Here is a 21878-nt window from a genome sequence, read left to right as displayed (position 1 = left end):
ACGGGTAAAAGGAACTTTGAGAAAATTTCTTGGGAATCGCGCTTAAATGAAAACGAAAATATCTACGATTTAAAGAAGAGAATTTTTTTCCCTTATCGATCGATTCAAATTAAAGATCGATTTTGTCCTGATAAAATTGTGTTAAGATAAAAAATTTATTAAGATAGTCGTGTAGATAATTTTAGAAAATTATAAATTGATTTTATTCTAATAAAATTCTATTCATTTTCAGTGCCAGAATGAGCTGGAAAACAAGGTGGATCGAAAACAATTTTCCAAGACGATTGTGCAGGTAATTTTATCAAATTTTTCTCGAAATACATACATTGAGTAACAATCCGATTAAAAAATTTTAATTCGTGTCAATTGCATCCACTGTACCTCGATTGGTGAGAAAAGGTGATGGCCAAATGGTTCAAAACAAACCAGGAAGGTAATTACACACGTTTTAGAAACTTAAAAATAATCAATATTATTTTTCCATTAGAATATTATATTTGTCGTACATAAACCCGCATTATCTTACCCTCGTTACGTTTCGTTCCAGAAACGTTAGAAATTCAAGAATAATTAATATTACTTTTCCATTAGAATATTATATTTGTCTCACATAAACCCGCATTACCTTACCCTCGTTACGTTTCGTTCCAGAAACGTTAGAGATTCAAGAATAATTAATATTACTTTTCCATTAGAATATTATATTTGTCGGGCATAACCCGTATTACTTTATTTTTGTTATTCCAGAAACATTAGAAAACCCGCATTACCTTACCCTCGTTAGGTTTCATTCCAGAAACGTTAGAGATTCAAGAATAATCAATACTACTTTCCCATAAGAATATTACATTCGTCGCGTACAACCCGCATTAGTTAATCGGACACTCGTTTGTCTCTATTGAGGAATCTTCCGTATCGATTCGAAAACGAATCCACAACAGTATCACCGTAGTGTCTGCTAAGACCACCGGTGCGAGTCCTCGAGTCTCGCATCCGGTTATCCGCGACACGCTACCGAGCAACCGTAAACGCGGAGTGGACGATTCCGTTGTTACGTATACAATTCCACGATATATTTAAGCAGATTTCGTGGTGGAAATTTGATCGCGCTCGGCTCCCGGTAAACAGGCGATACGTATTCGCCTCGCGTAAAACGAAGTCTCGGAAGATCATACGTGACGTAAAGCCGGGCAAGAAGACGACGCACGACAATCTGCGTCCTCCCCGGTATGCCCGCGCGCCTCCTTTTGAACGCGTCAATCGAAACGTCCGGGGGTCGTGGCTCCGCGTCGAGTAGATCTGTCGTCAGCTGGTGGGTACATCGTTTTCTTAACGCGGTGGAAGAAGCGTCCGAAAAGGAAGGAAAAAGACCCCTCCGATCGGACCATGACGACGCGCATACCATCCACGGTATACCGCATACGTGGAAGGGACGACGAGCAGTGCCCCTGAGAATTTTCGTAGCAAACTATTGCCGTGGAATAATGACGGCCAAGGCCCGCTAACTCTCTCGTAGGAGAATAAAGTAGCGAGGAGAAGAAGATGGATACGGAAGAAAGTGGCGGGCCGAAAGGAGGGTGAACCGAAGAGGAAGGAGATGTAAAAGAGAGAAAGAAAAGAGCGAATAAAGAACGAGAGAGGGAGAGAGAGAGAGCAGGGCGGAGCTTTCTGAGGTTTGAAGAGGCGCGAGTGATGAGTGAGTAATTTTGATAAAACGAGGGAGAACGGGCAGTAGCAGAAACGAAGAAAAAACTTAATGGCAAAGTGCGGGTTAATTTCTAGAAGGGGAGGAAGACGCTCTCTAAAGCTGTAATTTCACATGACGAAACCCCGGCGTCGGGTTCCGCGTAATAACGCGTTAATTCACCCCGTGCATAAATATTGATCCTGGGCGTAGGGTCAAGCCCCGAGACTCGTATGGAAATCGATTCCTCGCCGCGAAAAAGGGATTCCGGAGCAACCGAGGGAACAGTGTCCACGGTTACGAGCTTCCGTACACGTTCGATGATTTTTCCGCGCACGGTTTGAACTTGGCGCGCTCGAATCGTTGGACGTTAGGGGGGGAGGGACCGACCGTAAGAAAGAGAACGACGTTAATCGAGGCGTACCGCGAAACCGGTACAGATGGATCCTAGAATTCGACGGTACGGTTCGACCTCGCGAACCGCGTACGAGCGACTAGAGATCACCGCGAGTGAAAAGAAACGCGCTCGAGCGGTAGGAGGACGAACGGAGACACCGACACCGAGGGAGATCCTCGCGGTATCTGGGTGTACGGTGGAGGGGAAAAAAATATAATGGTGGTCGAGGTGGTGGGGGATATATCATCGATGGATATCGAGTAGGCGAGTTGGTACGTGAGATAATAAGGCGTGCTCGGGCATGCCGATGGAAACCGCACGCGGCATTATTCAAATTGAATCTGGTAAGAGTTATTATTGGCGGGCAAGTCAGTCCGAGTTGGCTCATTCTGCGGGCGCATTTGCGAATACAAGGAGGAAAAGAGGAGCTGTAGGAGTCAGGTAGAAGTAGGCGGAGGTGGAGGAACCGGAGGAGAAGGAGGATGATGTCGGGGGGAGGGGAGAGAGAGAGAGAGAAAGAGAGAGAGATAGAGAGAAAGAAAGAGAGAAAGAGAGAGAGAGGTGGCGATGGTGGCGTTGGAGGTGGTTCGGATGGAGGGAACGACCTCGCCATCACGACCTCGGCGTATGATCCGCTGCAGTATCGCCCGATGACCCTGGTGTCATTACACCTCACTTTGGACGTCATTACGTTAATGTCCATCTTCTTTTCCTCTCGTTCGTCTTCGGCACCCCGATACCCCTTTTCGTTTCTTCTGCTCGTCGCGCTTTTGCCACACTTTTCGTCGAAGGATACTTGACACAGTTTGTGTGTTTCGATCCTTGAACAGTCGATGCCCTTGCCGGGGTCCCCAGACCTTCCTCGAACGACGTGTAAGGCCATTCTGATTGGTACTTAACCTTCGGGTCTCTTTATTTTTTTCTCGTTACCAGCTGGTCATTCCTGTTTCCATTGTGTTCCATTCTGAGCCACTTCGAACCACCACGCATCGCGAGATTTTTAACGAGTCCGCTATCTTCGAGTCGCGGAGCTGGAGCGGGGAGGAGGAGGAGGAGGAGGTGGTGGCGGCGGCGGTGGTGGAAGTGGAGGAGAAGGGAGAAGTGAGCCTCGCGAAGGTATTTTCGGTGCCGACGGTGTTGCCCCGGGCCTCGACTCGACGAGACTCGGGTGTAAAAAAAATAATTGCGCGTTCGTTGTTACAGAAATCGCGGAAAACGGAAACACGATTCGCGGAGCACGTTTCGTATGCCTCCGCACCCTTTCGGCTTGTATATCGACTTTCGGACGAGGTACGCGACGAGGAACATTCGTATTCACGGTAGCGGATGTGTTCACGGGGGTTGACCGAGAATCGGCAGGTGTCCTTTCCTGTTTCCGCACAGGTGATCCTCCGTGAGGAGGAAGCCGCAGAGCTTCGGTCTCCTCGATCCCTCGAATGCTTTTTCTTCGATCGCGAAGGAAAGCGTTCCTCGATGGAATTAAGTAATAGCGATGTGTACGAGAGTTTCGGTAATTGTAGTAACATTTATCGAATTGTTTACGGTGTAAAAGGTTCCTTTAAACGAATAGTAACGCGTTTCGTATCATCGATTGAAGTTTCGTTCGTAGATCCTATGAATAATAAGCAAGTACATGTTTCACACATAGTTTCACATTCGCGGTGAAAGTGTATGGTGGAAATTAAAAGTTGTTTTCGGCGTTAAATTGATTCAATAAACGAGAATTGACGAGAAAATAACTTTATTACGATACAGTACTCGAATTGAAATTTTTCATCTAGAATTTCCGCACTCCGTACTACAAACTTACTTTCTCATTATATTGACAATTGCGTTAAAAATTCTTTAGTCGGTTGAAAATAGTTCCTACATCTCGAGGTTATTGCGAAATATATTAAGTACTTTTAGTAATTATAATTAACACTTCCATAATTCTATACTTCTGCAACTTAGAGTGCAATATGGAAAAACTTTCAAAGTGCTCGAACCACAGACTGGTAGAGTTCGCTATTTCGCAACTCGGCGAACTACAAACCTAACCGAGAAAAACAACAAAGAAGGTGTCACTTCAGACCTCAAAAAAAATACTATTCTGCACGCACAGAGTTTGGAAAACTCTCCCTGAGAGTACTCTCGATCTTCTGCTCAACCTGAAGAAACCTTTAAAAATACCTTTGAAAACGACTCCTAAAATTCTTAATTTCGCAACTCGGCGAACTACAAACCGAACCGAGAAACAACAAAGAAGGTGTCACTTCAGACCTCAAAAAAAATACTATTCTGCGCGCACAGAGTTTGGAAAACTCTCCCACAGAGTACTCTCGATCTGCTCAACCTGAAGAACCCTTTAAAAATACCTTTGAAAACGACTCCTAAAATTCTTAATTTCGCAACTCGGCGAACTACAAACCGAACCGAGAAACAACAAAGAAGGTGTCACTTCAGACCTCAAAAAAAATACTATTCTGCGCGCACAGAGTTTGGAGAACTCTCCCACAGAGTACTCTCGATCTGCTCAACCTGAAGAAACCTTTAAAAGTACCTTTGAATACAACTCCTAAAATTCTCAATTTCGCAACTCGGCGAACTACAAACCGAACCGAGAAAAGGAACAGAAGATGTCACTTTAGACCTCAAAAAAATACTATTCTGCGCGCACAGAGTTTGTAAAACTCTGCCACGGAACAGTCTCCATCGACCACGCTCTCCTCAAACGGGAAAGACCGTCGAGACCAGCGGTCAAAGTTCGTAATTTCGCGAACCTGCGGAGCCCCGATTCGTATTCGAAACAAGACGAGCCGTTAACGAGGCACGGTCGCCACTCGAATTCCCATCCGCGGTAGATTCCGCCCTCCGGTTCGTTTCTTCGTTCGCCTACGATCCCTCGGTTCCCCCCCAGCAACGGTCCCCTCACCTCCCCTCTTGTATCTTATTCCACCTTCCGTCTGGTTCGTCGTTCGCGCCGGGCATCCCGGGCGAGGTGTTTGGACCGCAGACCACACCGAGTCACGCACGGTAATAACCCTCCGCCGAGGGTGAATACGGTTACCGTCGGGTTAAAGCCCCACGAGTTTCGTCCTGGCCGCTATACTTCGTGTTTTTACGGTTCATAATTCAGCCGAGTGTATTTCAAACGCCTGCCAATGCGGGACCGTAACGTCGATGCGCGCCGTATTCCAACGGTGCCCCGTTGCCCCGTACCCCGGGCACACGCGGGCACAACCCCGCATTACCAGGCGTCACTTCGGACCCCGAAGAGATTTAAGGTCGTCGTACGCGACGCGAAAACTCGTCACCCACGATTGCCCGGTTATTTATGCACTTCGGTCTTGGCACCGGACGTTCAGAAAATTAAATAGTTACGAGCTCTGAACGAATTGTGCGGTCGTGGCGGCTGTTTACAACCATCGTCGTCGTTGTTGTCGTCGTCGTCGTCGTTGTCGTTGTTGGGAATATGTCGCACGCTCGGACAATGAGGGTCAGCCGTAATGAAATATACTTTAGGGTGTAGTAAATCTCGGAAGAACAGTTTGTTGTGTAAGAAAAAAATTTCTTCACCGAACGATTGGCGGTACATCGAGAGATCGTGCCTCTGTAACCTCCCCCCTAGACACAGGGGGACGTAGATCGATGATCGTGAGTGGACGAATCGAAGAGTAGCGACGATTCGAAGGTGTTTAGAGACTCGAGTGGTTTGAGATGACGCGATTGGTTCGGGGAACGAGGAATTTTTGAGAGCTTTGTTATTTTTATCACGAGGGTGTTTGGTTGGAACGCAAACTTATGTTGAATAATTTTTCTTTTGGTAGAGGAACAGATCTCGTGCCTCTCGAATCTGTGAATCGTATCGTTACTATTAAGGTAAACAAGCACAATTTGTTGATTGTAAAATTTGTGTATACTAGAGATTTCAGTAGTTCCAAATAGACATTGGTACTATTATTGTACTATCGGTTAGAGGAACGAAGATCTGATGGTAAAATTCCTCTTTTTCTTTAAAGTGTTTTTCACTAGGTTCTTATTGAGATCTTTTTCTCGTCGTTAAATTTTTCACGAAAGAGAGACTGTCCAAAGAATTTTATCTCATCTATGGAAGAATCTGCTGGACAAACTTTACCAAAGGATTCGCTGGTTAATTCCGGACGAAAACAAACGATCTGTGTTTAGATAATAAGAATAATCTCTTACGAATTAATCCGTAGTATTAAGTAGAAAAAGTAGTAAGAAATTTGCATCGATTCGAAGAATTTTTACGAGGGAGAGAATCGTTTTCTATTTAAAACGATATTCGCGCGGATCGATAAATACGGGACACCGTGTACTTACTGTAGGGTACCATTAAATAAATCGTCGACTTCGACGGCTACAGCAAACGAACCAGTGACGACAAACGCCATAGCCTGTACGGAGAGCAGCCCGTGTCAGAATCAGCAAAGCGAAAATCTGCAAGTCAGGCATGTCCATGTCAGAGACGGGCGCGAGCGTTAAGGAGTTAATACTTTAATTTGGCTTATATTTAGTTTAATATTTTTTTTATATTTAGTTTAATATTTTATCGTACATTTTTCCGCGAACTCGCAGACTAGAATTTATCGAAATCGTAAGATCGACTCACTAATTTCTACAATAAATTTTGTACCAATTTTTTACCGTCTTCAAATGGATTATTACAACGATCGCAAATATTTCAAACTGAAAAACGCGCCATAAGATACTACATATACACCTAAATGATACTAACATCGTTCTGAAATTCTACAAACTCGAGTCGGTCTTCGAGTAAGATATTTACTCGCGTCAGAATGCTGAAAGAGGTACGCGATTCACTGTTACACGGATTTCGTTACGAACTTTCAGCAAACACGATGAAGATTGGACTGGTGTCAGAAAATACGAATAGTTAACGTGTCAATTACGCTTGCACGACCATTAAACGCACAGCGGAGAAAAATATTAAAAAAAAGAAACCGTTTCAATTACTCCTGGCGACATGCAACGTTCCACGTTACTATTACACAAGGTTTACGGTGTATCCATTTCAATTTGAAATCCTCACGTTTTACGATTCGTTGCAGTCGTGTCCATCAATTTTTGAGTTCTGGCCGAGCTGGTCGGTCAAGCACGATAGTCAATTTATTGTTTCGGAACGCTTGTGTACGAAGACTCGCGAGCACACGGCGAGATACCGTGCGCTCCTCGCCTTGGATTTACACTGTGCCTGAATATTCTCGGTGCAATACAATGCATGCACGTTGCACGTGTATACAAAGATGCCTCGGAGGTGTTACGGCATAACTCCGTCATAATATCTGCGGCGGCCGTGATCGTCCAAAGAAAATTATATTCAGATGAGACGGAAATCAATTCCACGATGGGATCGGCGAGGCTTCGATTAGAACCGAAGCAGAAACGGGAAATGCAACGGGAAGTGGATTCAATTCTAGCGGATGTTACCCTTTTTCTTTTATTACTCGTTCGACGTGGTCTCGTTCCAAACGAGGCTGTTACCACTGTGTCGAATTATCGTGCAATTTGGGGAACTATGACGAAGGACCCGAGGGGGGAGTTCTATTCTTATTTTATTTTATTCTATTCTTTTTTAACGTACGCTCCCCTTTTTCTGCGTTACGTGTACGACGCGATCACCTCCCAGATGAAATTGTTGCCACTGTGTCGAATTATCCCGCAATTTGTGGAATTCCGACGTAGGGGGAACCTCGAAATTCTATTTTTATTTTATTTTAACAAATGTTCCCTTTTTCTGTATTACGTATACGACTTGGTCTCCTTTCGGATGAAATTGTTGCCGCTGTGTCGAATTTCCTGCAATTTAGGGAATTCCGACGATGGACGAAGGGTGACGCTTGGAATTTTATTTTCACTCTATTTTATACTATTTCAATGTTTCCTTTTTCTATATTCGTTTTTGTTTCGTTTACACGCGACGACCGGGCGTCTTTCCAAATGAAATTGTCGCCGCCGTGTCGAATTATCGTGCAATTTCGGGAACCACGACGAAAAACGAACGGGACCGCGGAAATTTTATTTCTCGGTTCGGAGATTTCGAAAGTTTCGAAAGTTTTGAAAGTTCGACCGGGTGCGTCAAGGTACGCCGTGCTCCTTGATCGAAGAAAATGTTGGAGAAGTTGCTACGAGAATGATACAACATGGTCTATCTTCTTACGATCTCGCTTTTCGCACAATTGCAGCGATGCACCCGCGAAATGCAGTTGCAGTTTTATTTTCATCGAGTTCGTATTTAAGTTCTCGGTAGATCGATTCGATAAAGGTATCAACGGACTAATCCGAAGGATCAACGAGAAGAAATATTTACAAAGTTGCATCAACTCGAACACGTATCTTATTTAACGAACCATCTTCCTAAGAAACGTAAAACGTGCACTTTAAGAAACGAAGTAATTCGAACGTAAGATATCACTTGGAGAAGGTACGGTGTACCGAAAAAAGAATACACGATTCCGATTTCGATAAAAAGTGCAATTGCATTTTCCAGGTACGACCACCGAGAACACCAGACCACAGAACGACAGTCTGTTGCACCGTTCGAACTTTTCGTTCGTCGTTCTGCTCTGTTTTCAACGAAAGGAGAGATCCATCGTTCGATCGCGCGATCCAACTCGCGCTAAGCGCTCGTCGCCAATGATTTCTTTCCTGTTTGAAAAAAAAAAGAAATGAAACAATTCACCGTGCGTCGTATTATTTTTTCCTTTTATCTCCGCGAGAGACGAACCATAGAACCATAGTAACGGCGGTACCATTTCCCTGGTTGCCCTTGCAATTACTCGACGTATGGCCACCACGATGGAAAGGAAGAAAAAAGTGGAGGCGCGTAACGAGGACGAAGATATCAACGGGCTCGAAGGAGAATAAGTCTGTATTACGGTCGAGGTGTCGGTTATATTGGAAAGCCTTTGAAACGTTTCGAGGTGTCGAGAGCCAGAGGTTCCAAGGTAGCGCGATCTTCCGTCCTCGCTTATCCTTCTTAATTTCTGTTCCACCTCATTCTTATTCCGCCGATCTCTCTTATTCTCCTCGCGCGCCTCTGCTCGGCCCTGCTCCGTAGCGCACCACTTAATTGGCGATAAAACCTTGCGGCCTCGTAAAAAAATCTCGCCTACCCCCACATTGTATTAATTAGGGCCCTTATAATGCCTTAAATAAGGCGCACCTTAGTTATGGGTTGGCCGAGGCGAGTTGCGCCGTGTTATCTCGCTGGTTACCTCCCCACCGTGGCCATCTTTCTTCCTCTTTCTTCCTCTTGTATGTTCGAGATACCTGAACGACCAATTATCAGCCATAATATCATCGAAGCCCGCTGGGCTTGGATTAATCGTATCCGGTTTTCTATCTAACGGAAAAAGCTCCGCGAAAGAATTTTGCGCTGGTAGAAAACGAAGAAGAAGGAGAAGAAGAAGAAGAAGGAGAAGAAGAATGAAAAAAGGAAACAAAAAAAAAGAGAAAAACACTCCGATGGTGTAACAAAACGTATCCTAGGTTCGACGTTGGAACTATGAGTTTACGTTGTGGTTTTTTTTTTGTCCCCCGGATGGTTTCTTTTCCACAGCTTCTCTATCCGAGGAGAAGCGGGAAGGAGGAACGTTTTTTAAATACCCCGACTCGATGCGAATTCGAGTGTTTCGTTCTGCTCGGCGAATCGTAGCTCGTAATGATAGTCCTTTTAGCGAGAAGATTGCAACGGGAACGCAGCGTTCTCGAACGGCGTGGCGAAATCGTTGTTACGAGAATTAAATAAAGGGGGAGAACGATACGATACCTCTTTAAACGGCTATGATTTAATATTCCCGAATCCCGAGCGCGCTACGAGAATTCGTCGCCCCGGGCGACGTTCAATTTGATTGTACGTTCCTGGAATTTTTCTACGCTAGAAACCAGCGCCGGAACATATTGTTCACGGGGTATACGTTTACGCTCGGATTCTAGCAAAACCGTAGACTCGGGCAGAAAGCGGCTGGAAATGAGCGACGGAGGAACGTAACGAACGATAGAATCGATTCTATTAGATCTCGGGATCGCTCCACGGTAAACGTACGTACCGTTGTCTATCGTCTGATCGGGCCATGAATCTTCCATTTTGGTGTATATCTTAGAGATGAACAAATTGTTCACGGTGTGGACGTTTTGTGGGAATTTTAGCGCAACTATATACGCGCGAAACACACCGAAGGATAGAGTCGACTCTATTGGATCTCAGATTCGTTCTACGTTACACGCGATGTCTGTTGTCGGATTCGAGCGAAAATTTCGCTTTTAAAGACGAGACAATTTAAAAACTATGTACGCTTGGAGAGCAAAATATACGATAGAGTCGACTCTATTAGACTCTAGACATTGCTTCGTGTTCATACATACGGTTGTTTATCATCGAAAAGGAGTTGTAAATTTTTTTTCCGGTATATATATTAAAGATAAAGGAATAGTTTATAAAATACACATTCCGTTTTAATTTTAGCGCGACTATATGCGCGTACATAGCAAAGCATAATATAGAGTCGACTCTATTAGACTCTAAACATTGCTCCATGTTTCATACACCATTGCCTACAATCGGATCGGTGCATAAATCTTCCTTCCGGATATGTATCTCAAAGACAAACAAATTGTTCGTACGGTATAAATTTTCGTCAAAATTCCAGCAAGACTTATAAATTCTGCGTAGACTTATAAAGCAAACCAATCGACGCGGAGTCGACTCTATTAGACTCTGCGCGTTCGCTCCATATTCCATATGCCATTGGCTGTAATAAATCTCTCTTTTAAGCGTACAATTTAAAGACGAACAAATTGTCCACGTAGCCGGTGCACGTTCCGTTCGAATTTTAGCGCGGAGCGTATACGCGCGGAAAGCGTACCGTAACACAGAGTAGGCTCTATTAGAGCCCGGCGTTCACTCCATGTTCCACGCGCTGTTGACTATCGTCGGATCTGGGTATAAATCTACCTTTTAAGTGTACAATTCAAAGATAGACACAACCGTGGAATTGTCCGGCGTGTCGAATCGGGACGACGGACGAAAGTAACTTCGTACACGGTACGAGCTTAGGGGTCTAACCCTCACCGATACTTGGGCGTTAACGGCACGCGCTTGGGTGGGACTGGGACCCAGGACTTATCGAGCCCGACTCCTTTCGTTCGATTCTTATCTGCTACGACGCCGCATATAATTACAATTAAAAGAGATCGGCGTCGATAAGGAAGAGAGGACCTCCGTCCACCTTCGTTCTTAGCCCCGCGCATCCTCCCTTTCTATCGCCTCTTACGGTCCAGTCGATGCACCCACCTATATGGTTAAGGGAAGGCCAGGGGAGGGCGGATCACGGGCGGAGGGAAGAATGGTGGCATAATATCCGCTTGAACTTAAGTTATATTCCTCCTCGTGCAGCCGAGATATCGGTGCGGAGGTGGAGTTCGGTTCGAGGGTATGCTAATTCCGGCCTCGGGCCACCACGCAGCCCTTAATAGCCAGCTGAGCAGCTCTTATGCCGGCAACTAGCGCTCGTATATACAGACAGGGACGAAGAGTATCTCGTAGTTATAGAGGTCTCGGAGTCGATGGTACCGTCGGCGAGAATCACCGGTTTTTCGGAATGTTAATGTCCTGGTAGAGGCGCCCCTACGAACTCATGTCGACGATTAGCGCTCGTACGTGTAATTGGGATAATGCGTTGACTCTCCTATTACTTATTTTCCAGGTATTCGGGACTTTTTATCGTATTTAAGTGAGGGAGTTTAAGTGGCCGTCTTCGATTACCTTCGGGGGTATACGCGGCTCATGCCACGTACACCGTGATTGCGCCGCGTTCTTCGATTTTGAAAGAAGTTTATCAGACGCCGTTACTTTGTATACCTTAAACGCGAGTGAATCTGCATGCCACGACCGATTACGAGCTTCGAGAGTTTTAGAAATCGTTCCTACGATTCCCAGTATTCTTTCGAAAATTTACCCTGCACGCGAGCTGAAACCGGCGGGACGGATAGGGGATGATTTCTTCGGTAAGAATAAAACGGAAACGTGCTAAACAATTTTTCAGCACGAAATCACGGGGAACATCGATATCGACTATTCGTAGAATATGCGTGCGTTTCGTTACCACTGGGTTCGAGGGGTTTGTTTCATTTTTAGAGAATTGTTTTAAGTTTTAAATTTCAGAGATGAATTTTCTTGGAAGAGTTTTGAAAATATTTCGTTGAAAGGTATACGTTTAGATTTACGAACTTTGGGTATAATTCACGTGCAATGTGGATTTTGAACCGAGCTCCGTGTACACGTTGCGCGTGAAAGTTTAAAGTTCTTCTCGAATTGACATTTTTAAGCCGATTGGTACCTCGGAGATCAATAGACCGATTGACTATAAATTGCGCACATAAAGTAAATGCTCCCCCATCGTACGAATGGCAATAAACACGATACTGGTAAAAGTTTCTTTTCCGTCGCTCGAAGAAGCGACAAAATTTTGCGAGCTTTTTATTCAGGATCACCGAAGCGACAGGTAAACGTAGGTGTTTTTTTTGCGCACACTGTTTGCAAAATGATCGTACTTGAAAAAATTTCTACACCTTGGCAAGTCACGAACGAATACGACAAAGTTGAAAATCACTACGTTCGATAGTGTTCCAAAAAAATGTCAAACCTCCCTCAATTTTTATGGTTTCGAATCAGGGACTTCGAGAAGTCAAATCGGTCAATTTCGTACAATTTCCCTCGAATCGTAGCAAATTTAATTACAATTTACACACATTGTACTTCTACGTAACGTTACTCTTATTCAGCTATTAAATCATAATTTACTAAATCATAAATTAAAATTGTCGTATAAAAATTACATCTCATCGAATCAGAGACCGTAGGAACGATCGAAGATAAAACTAAACAAAATTCAAGATTCCCGAAAACTGTGCGCGCGGGAAAATTTCTCCTCACCTTTTCGACCTATTCTTACCCAAGGAGTACACACCCCCACCCCTGTTTTACTACCCACCCCGTACGCGTGCCATAAAAGACGAGAGAGCGTCGTAGAATCCTTCTTTCGATCCGTGCACTTGTCCGAGAGTTGCTCGACCACAATTTCTTCCTGGTTGACCACAATTTCGGGGATGAACCTTGACCGAGGCGTTCCATCCCTCCGCCCCCCGTTCTCCAGTATTTTCTCTTTCGTCGAGTCGCGGCGAGGGCGAGGACGATGGTAGCCAGGGTCTACGTGTTGGTCGTCGTGGTCTCGAGCGCGATCGATTCGTTATTTATCGACTAATTCGTCTCCATTTAGAGAAAACATCTGCCGCTTTGGAACAAGGGGCTTTTGCACCGCGAGCAACGACGCACGGGGCCCACGGCGAATAATTCTTAGAGAGAACGATCCGACGCCAGCCGACGATTCCTACCTCATAGGCAGATAATCGCCTTTGATTTCTCTCTTCGATTCCTGCTACCCTCCCTGCCCCCACCACCCACCCCCTCCATCACCACCACCACCACCACCACCACCACCTCCAGCTCCTCTACTCTCTCGGTTCCCCACCCCCACGCCGCCCGTACCTCGCCCTTCATTTCCTTCTACTCGAGTCCGCGCGATCGGAGATCACTCCCTTCTTATATAATTACCTTATTTCCGAATAATTGGCCAATTTATACTTGAGTCCCAGCTGAAAACAATCCACCTATCTCGCTCTCTCTCGGTCCACGGACGCGGGTACCGCTCGATCTTTCTCGATCTTTCTCCCCGGATCGTACACGGTGTGCCCCATAGGGCCCCGTAGAGCGGTTATTTTATGTATATGGGAGTGTGATTAGATCAGGCCCCGTGTCGGTGTGTGGGTATGATAATTCTGCCCGTAGGGCTTCGTGGGGCAGTCTCCACCCACGCCACGCACACACCGCACACCGCATCTAGGTTGTTCGTCCTTGTCCGGCGTGTACCGGGCCGATCCACGTGTCTCGTTTCCACTCTTGCCCGGCAAGCCTCGGTTCCTTCGGCCGCTGTCCCTCCTTTTCCGTCCTTCGATTCTGCAATTCTACGTTCTACCGTGCGGTAACATTGTAATCATCCACGTACCGTGCATTTTTGCGCTGTAACCGTGCCGTGGTCGTTTCGGCTCATTTGAATTCGCGCCCCTGCGAACTAGTATTAGGGATCACGAAGGTGCCGCATCATTTCTTCGTGGTTCAGGCTATCTAGGACTGCGAGATCCGTGGCTCGTTCGCGGTCAGTCCAGGTCTTTCGACTCGACTTCGATTTTGAACGAGACGGGGAAATACGTTGTGCACCGATAGCAACTGCGACACTGCTGGGACAGTTACCAGTGGACTTTTGTAAAAATCGGGGAACAGATTTGGGATAGGTTGTTCGATAAGTTTTTTTGACTTTTTTTTTAATTTTAAAGAAATACTGCGACACTTCGACTTTGAACAAATGTAGGAACGAGTCGACAGATTTGCACGAAACTTCACACGTGTTCGTCAAACGGTTGTAATATTTTTTGAAAAATAAAACGACGAATCTGATAGCTTCATTTTTTATCGAACGACTAAGTTTATCGAGCAATTTGTTAATAGTTGTAACGTTAAATACTTGAATATATCGATTGAATGAATTTTATTCCGCAGGGTGGAATTTGTTGTTTTCGACAACGAATCTTCTTTTCTAATTTCTTTTTTTCTTTTTTGTTATTTAGGAGTTTCCTGTCTTTATCGATTCTCATGATTTTGAGATACGTTGTCAAGATCGATATTCTGAACGACTTCTTTTTAGATAACTCTTTGCAAATATCTTAGAATTAGAATTCAAATTATTACTCTGTTATCGATGAGGACAGAAAACTTCTAAATAATCAGCCGTTCCGCTCTTGCAATAATTTGCATAGGTTTGAGAGAATTTGTATCGATAAGTTTATTAAGAAATAATGCAAGTGAGTAATAAATGGTAGCTTCTGCTAAAATTTTTACATTTCAGCTAAATAAAGTGCCGTGAATCACTCAATACTGTGCTAAGGAATTTTGTATATATTTTTTTTTTTCTATTCTTCGTACTTCTACCATACACGTGTACCTTAGTAGCATATAAATACTTCTATAGTCGGATTAAAATTTAAATGTGCATAGAAATCGAACAAATTTATCCGTCGTTATATTTTAAACATTTCCAAGTCCAGCTATTAGACGTAAAGTTACAAACTAGAATATTTATCAGTTCGCGGTACTGGTGGATCTTGAGCACGATAATTGTCTATTAATTACGAATCTATTTTCGATTTTCTACTACACGTTGCGTAACATATCGGAACCAATCTTTTTAACGCACTCGAAGTCGCATCTCAGCGATCTTGATCGTGAATCCGCCGAATCATCCTTGTCGGGTTCGAATTCTTGAATGAATGCTTGTCTTGTTACTGCTGGTGACGCATTGAAAATAACTAGTGAGGTTAATACATTAATGACTGTCCGAAATATACGTGGACATTTAATCACCGTGAGTATCTTTTATTGATTCGGAGTTTTATAGAATTTGTTCGTGTACAGAGCACGCGAAACGTTGCGCGGGAGCTTGCTAAGTGAACCCGTTTGAAAATTAAGTTCGATTCGAATTGACGTGTGTACAGAATTTTAAGAATCGTGATGTAAATAAGAAAATCGCGTTTAAACGTAATCGAGTTGCATTTTCTGTCTATTCATTTGTTACAGAAGGTGTTCGTTTATCGTCGCGCAACGATAAAATATAATAACTAGAATTACCTAAAAGTAATTTCAATCGAATCTATAGTAATTCGTATCGTATTCAGATCACTTTGATTCCTATTTCCTCGACACGTATTAGATTCTCGTCATACGAATCTTTTTATTGACGGAGGAGTTTTCAACGGTGCAACACTGGATATAAATAAACGATTCTAAACAGTAACGTTTTCGATTTACGTTACTGGAAAATATCGAAAATTTCGAACGAAACGAATGTCAAACAGCGACGAATCTTCGAGAGAAGCAACGGTTCAGATTCGCGCGCGAGAAGAAAGTATCCCTGTCTCGGAGCGATCCACGTTCGAATGGCCAAAGACAGCCGAGTCCCACGTTACGGTTTTGCTACTTCCTACTTGGCGAGCGACTCGCGAAGAGTCGAATAAAACAAAGATAGGCGTATGTACGCGTCGGGGGAAACCGAGCCGGGAGGAAGAAACCGCGGCTGGGAAGGGGGATGAAAAAGCCGGACCCCGATCGGTCCGAGAGCCAGCGAGTGTAGCAATTAACTCGATGCTTACGAGGATAATTAGCGAAGGATCGAATGAGGCAGCTGGCCAGCGGAGGAATCGGGACCCATCCTTGTCTCGCGCTCTCTCTCGCTCTCTCTTCCTGTCGTACCTGCATTTACCTACATAATTATCGTTATGATGATTATGACTGCGCTTGCTCCGAGCCAACGGAATCCGCTGGCATATCGCCGCGTGGCAACGCGTTTCCGACTACATGGGGAATATCTCTCTCTCTCTCTCTCTCTCTCTTTTCCTTTCTCTCGCTCACTCACTCACTCACTCACATTCATTCACTTACTCATTCCCTCACTCACTTATCAACTTACTTACTCGTTTCTTCATTTACTTACTCATTCACTCATTTACTCATTGCCTCACTCACTTATTTACTCACTTACTCATTCTCTTACTCACTTATACACTAATTCATTCATTCCCTCACTCACTTATTTACTCAGTTACTCATTCCTTCACTCACTTATTCACTCACTTACTAATTCCCTTACTCACTTATTCACTAATTTATTCATTCCCTTACACACTTATTTACTCAGTTACTCATTCCCTTACTCACTTATTCACTCACTTACTCATTCCCTCAGTCACTTACTTACTCACTCACTCACTTACTCGCTCAGTCACTTATTCCTTATTCACTTATTCACTCATTCATTCACTCATTCACTTATTCACTCACTCACTCACTTAATCACTCACATTATGCGCTCATTCCTTCCCTCCCTCTCTCTCTCTCTCTCTTGGTTTCTCTCAACGCAAACGAAAACTTATTACCGCTCGGGCCCCCAAGTAGCAACCCGCTTCAACTTGTCCAGGAACTCGTTGCCGGCGTTAACATAGGATGAGACCGTATCTACGCGATGCGTGAGCGAGCCACCGCGAACGAGAGCGAGAGAAAGCCGAGACGTTGACTTCGCGCGTACAGTATCCGGCGAGATACGCGGGGAAAAGTTTGACACACGGGGACCGTGGAACGTGCGCGAACCGCGAAAAGAAAGCCTCACCGGCGATAGAAAAGTAACGTAGATCGGAAACATCTTCCCTCGATGTTACCGGGTAATTGCCGCGGAGCTGATCGTTAGGTGACTAAGGCGCCGGGTGAAAGTTCAGTTAATTCGATTAGAATCGCCCTCGTGGTGTATATATCCGTGGTCAGGATTCGCCGTGAGCGACTCTCCATCACGGATCTGTTTTACGTTCGGATTATGAGCGAGCCCCGTTCGACTAATCTCCTTCCACGGGGTCGTGATTCGTTTTATCGGACTTTCCGATGCCGATGGCTTTCTTCGATTCCCGCGTTCCTTTTTTTTTTTTTTCTTTCCGCCGCCAGCCCGCGGTTTCCTGCGCGCGTACGTTTAGGGCCAAAGGGCTCAACGGGTGGGTGGGAATCGGTGTTACCGTTCGAGATACGATTTTAAGAGATTAATAACGAGTTCGATGTTTCCGTACCGTAACGTACATTACCGTTATCGCGATTTCTGCTCTCATCGTGAGTATTTTTCTCTACCGTTACCTTTACGTTCTGCAAACGATTTTTATTCGATTCTCATTTACATTTCTTTGTGCAATCGTTTCCCCGGTCAGTGAACACGGATAAATTGTTCTTTAAAAAGAGATTGTTATGTTATCTTATGGGGGATTATTTGTACGTTATGCGCGTCTTTTGCTAAAGTGGAAAATTAAGTTTAACGCCTCACAGTACTAGTAGAGGTCGATTAAGTTGTTTCACGATGACACAAAGATACCACTCGAGAGTTCAACCTGTTCCTGGATCTTCTTAATAACACCGAATAAAACGAGTAGTTAATAATCAAAATTTTATATTATACACTACACTGTGCTATATCAGGTGCTTCGATTATTAACGGAACAAGTCAAACGTCCCTATCGTGAGAAGGCAGGGGTCTAGAAATACTTATTCCCGGTAAACCGAGCATCGAAGGTCGAAGGTACAAGAGGATCGGTGCTCGAGGGAATTAAACGAACCAAAAATAAATCCAACGGTCCTCATTACCGAAATTACACCGAATACAATTCAATGCTACGAAGGTACTCCTTCGTGCGCCTCTAGAGGCAACCTTGTCCAATTCTACCATACCCAAAGCTCACGTGGACGTTCCTCGTTCTCAGCAGCTAGCACGTGGGCAATCTTTTCTGTCGTTTCAAAAATGATAAACACTCTCCCTGTTTCACAATCATTCTTACCAATTATTAACCATCGGCCTTAAAATACTCAATGTTCATTTACCAAGAAGTCTCTTCGATTTTATCTACAGAAAACACAGAACACTATGTCTCGAGGTCCAAATATCTACTCGTCGGTTCTGCATCGATTTATTCATTCAGGAACAAAGTGTCCTCTCCTCGTAATTCTCTACACTCACCTATTCCCAACACAGTTGAGCAGGGGTGGAAAGCTCTCTTTTAAAGGCATCACGCACGTATTAACCATCGGCCCTAAAGTACTCAATGTTCATTTAGCAAGAAGTTTCTCCAATTCGATCTACAGGAAACACGAAACACTATGTCTCGAGGTCCAAATATCTACTCGTCGGTTCTACATCGATTTATTCATTCGGGAAGAAAGTGTCCTCTCCTCGTAATTCTCTAGATTCGCCTACTCCCAACACAGATGAGCAGGGGTGGAAAGCTCTCTTTTAAACGCGATTCACGATAGGTCCGACGCATGGATAACGTTTGCTCGGTGTGGGTGGTATCGGAAGCTCGAAGAAGAAAGAGCGGTTTTAATGCAGGCGCAAACATTCGACTAGCGAGCATTGCAGGCATGCAGCAGTTCTCCGCGCGGGTGTAGCGGGACGAGGAGGAGTCGGACGAGAGGGATGGGGTGGATGGATGGCAGTAGCTCCGAGAGATGACGAAGGAGCCTTGGGCGCGGGGTGGTTCCCCGGATCGATGTGTGTGCCCCCGCCTTCCACGGAGAGTCACCCGGTCTCCTCTTTCTCCTACCGCTCTCGTCGCTCCTGGGGGTAGTTATACAAATTTCCAAGGGTGCCTGTCTCCTCTCTTCGTTTCCCTCGTTCCGTCGAACCTCCTTTTCCTTGGCCCTCCAACCGACCTCCACCCTGCACCGGGCACCTCTCACGCTAGCTCCTGAGTTACCATGGCAACCCGGGGGCGGGTCTTTGCATATTATACTCTGTGTGTGACAAGCCGACTCGTTATGTATGCCCGTGTAGGTGTGGAGGTGTACCGACTCCCGTGTCGGTAAGTGCGTGCGTGTACGTCCGCGTTGGTGCGTTTAACCGAACGGGAAGCCACGTGTTTGTACGTGTATGTGTGTTTGTTCGCGTACACGTGTATGTGCGCGCCCGCGCGCGTGCGCCTGTGTATACATACATACGTACGCGTGTACGTGTACGTGCGTGTGTACGTTAGTTCGTCTGCGATCGTGGAGGGGCTGCAAAGGAATCGGGCGGAGGTGTGAGCAGAGGCAGATGAGGAATTGTCACCTCCGTCGAGGACTGGGGGGGAGGGTAGGAAGTGGAAGAGGCTAGGAGAGAGTACAAGGCGGGCGAGAAACGTCGAGAGGGAGTGAGAGAGAGAGAGAGAGATAACGAGATAGATGGATAGATAGAGAGAACGAGAGAAGAAGAGAAGAAACGTGACGCGGGGAGGGGGTGCGCGGCTATGCCGGTTCTTTGTACTTTGCAGGGTTGCTGCAATCTCCCATACCCCACGGCAGAGCCTCTACCTCGCGAGTGAACTCACCCCTACCCGTGCCGGAGAATCTTCCACCACCCACTCTGCCCACCCTACAACTCCCCCACACCCTCCCCCTAAAGCTGGAAATTCTACGAATCTTGGTATCTTATATGGAGAAACGAGAGCGACAGAAACCCGACGCGCTGTGATTTTTACCGGTCCTCCTTCCTGCCCCGAGAACCGCGGCGAGATTCCCCGGGGGTGGCTTTGATTTTTCGAAAGGAATCGGAAGCGACGGTTACGTGGGGGACGTAGCCGGGACGTAGCGCGGCTTTTCGAACGCGACGTTCGCGGACATGATTTCAATTTAAAGGACCGCGCACCGGGGGTGTTACTCCGCGTTCCTCGCGGGATCGATGCCCGTCCCCCCTTATGGCTCGCGATCGAGCGTCTACGTGTGTTTCGAAACAGCGCCTATCGACCCCACCACCGACCCCGATGCAGTCGCGGTTGACCGTGGCGATACCGGTGGTTCGAATCAACGCGGGGGACGGGGGACCACGCCTGGGTCGAAACCGACCCAGAACTTGACCCCCCACAAACACTTGGAACCTTTCGTTATTTCATCGAATTTTTCTCGATTACCAGGGAAAGTTGTGCTCGACTCGCTTGGGTCTAAACGGACCCATAATTTCACCTCCCTCGAATATTGTTAAAAGTTACCGTACTTTGCGGATGACTCGTTCTTGCCTAAGATTGGAAACTGAAAAGGAGTTCTATCAAATTTAAAAATTGTTTAAGTGGAATTTTCACCGATGTGAATAATTGCCAGATTTTTTAAGTTGTTTCGGATGTAACGTTGTTACAATTGTTAATGTCTTATAATGATTTTACGCGACTGTATCGAATCCGCGTATCGAAGGTACTGTTTACAATGCGAGTGACGCCTCGTCGATTACCAAGGGAGGTCGCGATCACGGTATAATTGAACGAGTGTTCCTCTGGGTCCGAGTTGACCCAGACGTGTCAGAACGAGGGTCGGTGGAATAATTGCGCGCGATTTCGATCGTCAAACGCAACGCGTCCTCGATGATACCAGGTTTCTGGGGCTGGAGGCACGACGGGCGCTCTCGCAGGGTGACATGTTTTTCTGGCAGCCAAGGGGTGCGAGCCCCTAATTATAAAATAAAAAAAATCAATATCTTACCCTAGCCCGGGCGAGGGCATAAAAAATAGGGTGACTCCCCCGTCTTCTCGTCATTTCCACTACCGATTCTCATCCCACAATCCATCCCTGCGTCTTTCAGTCGTTGCTCCCTGGTTGTTTCGGCCACGGAGCAGATTTTTTTTTTTTTGCCCTTACCATTGGATCTCTATCTTTTTCACTCGCTCTCTCTCGCTCTCTCTTTGTTTCTCTTTCCGTTTCTCTTTGTTTCTCTTCGGGGTGCAATTCTATCTGTACGAGGAAGACGAGAGACGAGAGTTGGAACAGGGTGGAAGAGAGACGTCGAGACAGGAGGCACCGAGTGTACGCAGACGTGGAGTTCGGAAGTGGTGTAAGGAGGACGACGGTATAGCGGATAACGGAAGAAACTGCACGACTTTATTTCGTTGCGCTTATTGCGTTTCCTGAATTTTTATACGCCGCATGCGGCCCATACTTATGGACTTTTAATACCCGGCTGGCACGTGCCACGCGCTCGCAACTTCGGTATCTATTACGAATAAAGATGCGGAAGTAGTTTTAAAGGGTAACGCGACGCTCGGATCGGTGCGCGCAATACGTACGCGATTTTCCGTGCCGGTTGTCGTTAAATTATCGTCAAAAATTTATCGACG

General features: G+C 45.6%; 1 protein-coding gene across 9 annotated transcripts in view; it reads left to right on the top strand.

Moving 5' to 3' along the window:
• The window catches only part of LOC143147316 (uncharacterized), a 124477-nt gene that overhangs the window by 72180 nt on the left and 30419 nt on the right, over positions 1-21878 (top strand). For 8 of the 9 annotated variants that reach the window (XM_076312463.1, XM_076312460.1, XM_076312454.1 and 5 more), the window contains one exon: positions 233-292. In XM_076312463.1, the coding sequence (XP_076168578.1) occupies positions 233-292 (60 nt within the window). Of the gene's footprint in view, positions 1-232; positions 371-21878 lie in introns of those variants that run through there. The other variant, XR_012992237.1, reaches the window with a different exon arrangement.

The sequence above is a fragment of the Ptiloglossa arizonensis genome, chromosome 5 (genome assembly GCF_051014685.1).
Source record: "Ptiloglossa arizonensis isolate GNS036 chromosome 5, iyPtiAriz1_principal, whole genome shotgun sequence".
Classification (NCBI taxonomy): domain Eukaryota; kingdom Metazoa; phylum Arthropoda; class Insecta; order Hymenoptera; family Colletidae; genus Ptiloglossa; species Ptiloglossa arizonensis.
This window is presented reverse-complemented; position numbering and strand designations above follow the sequence as displayed.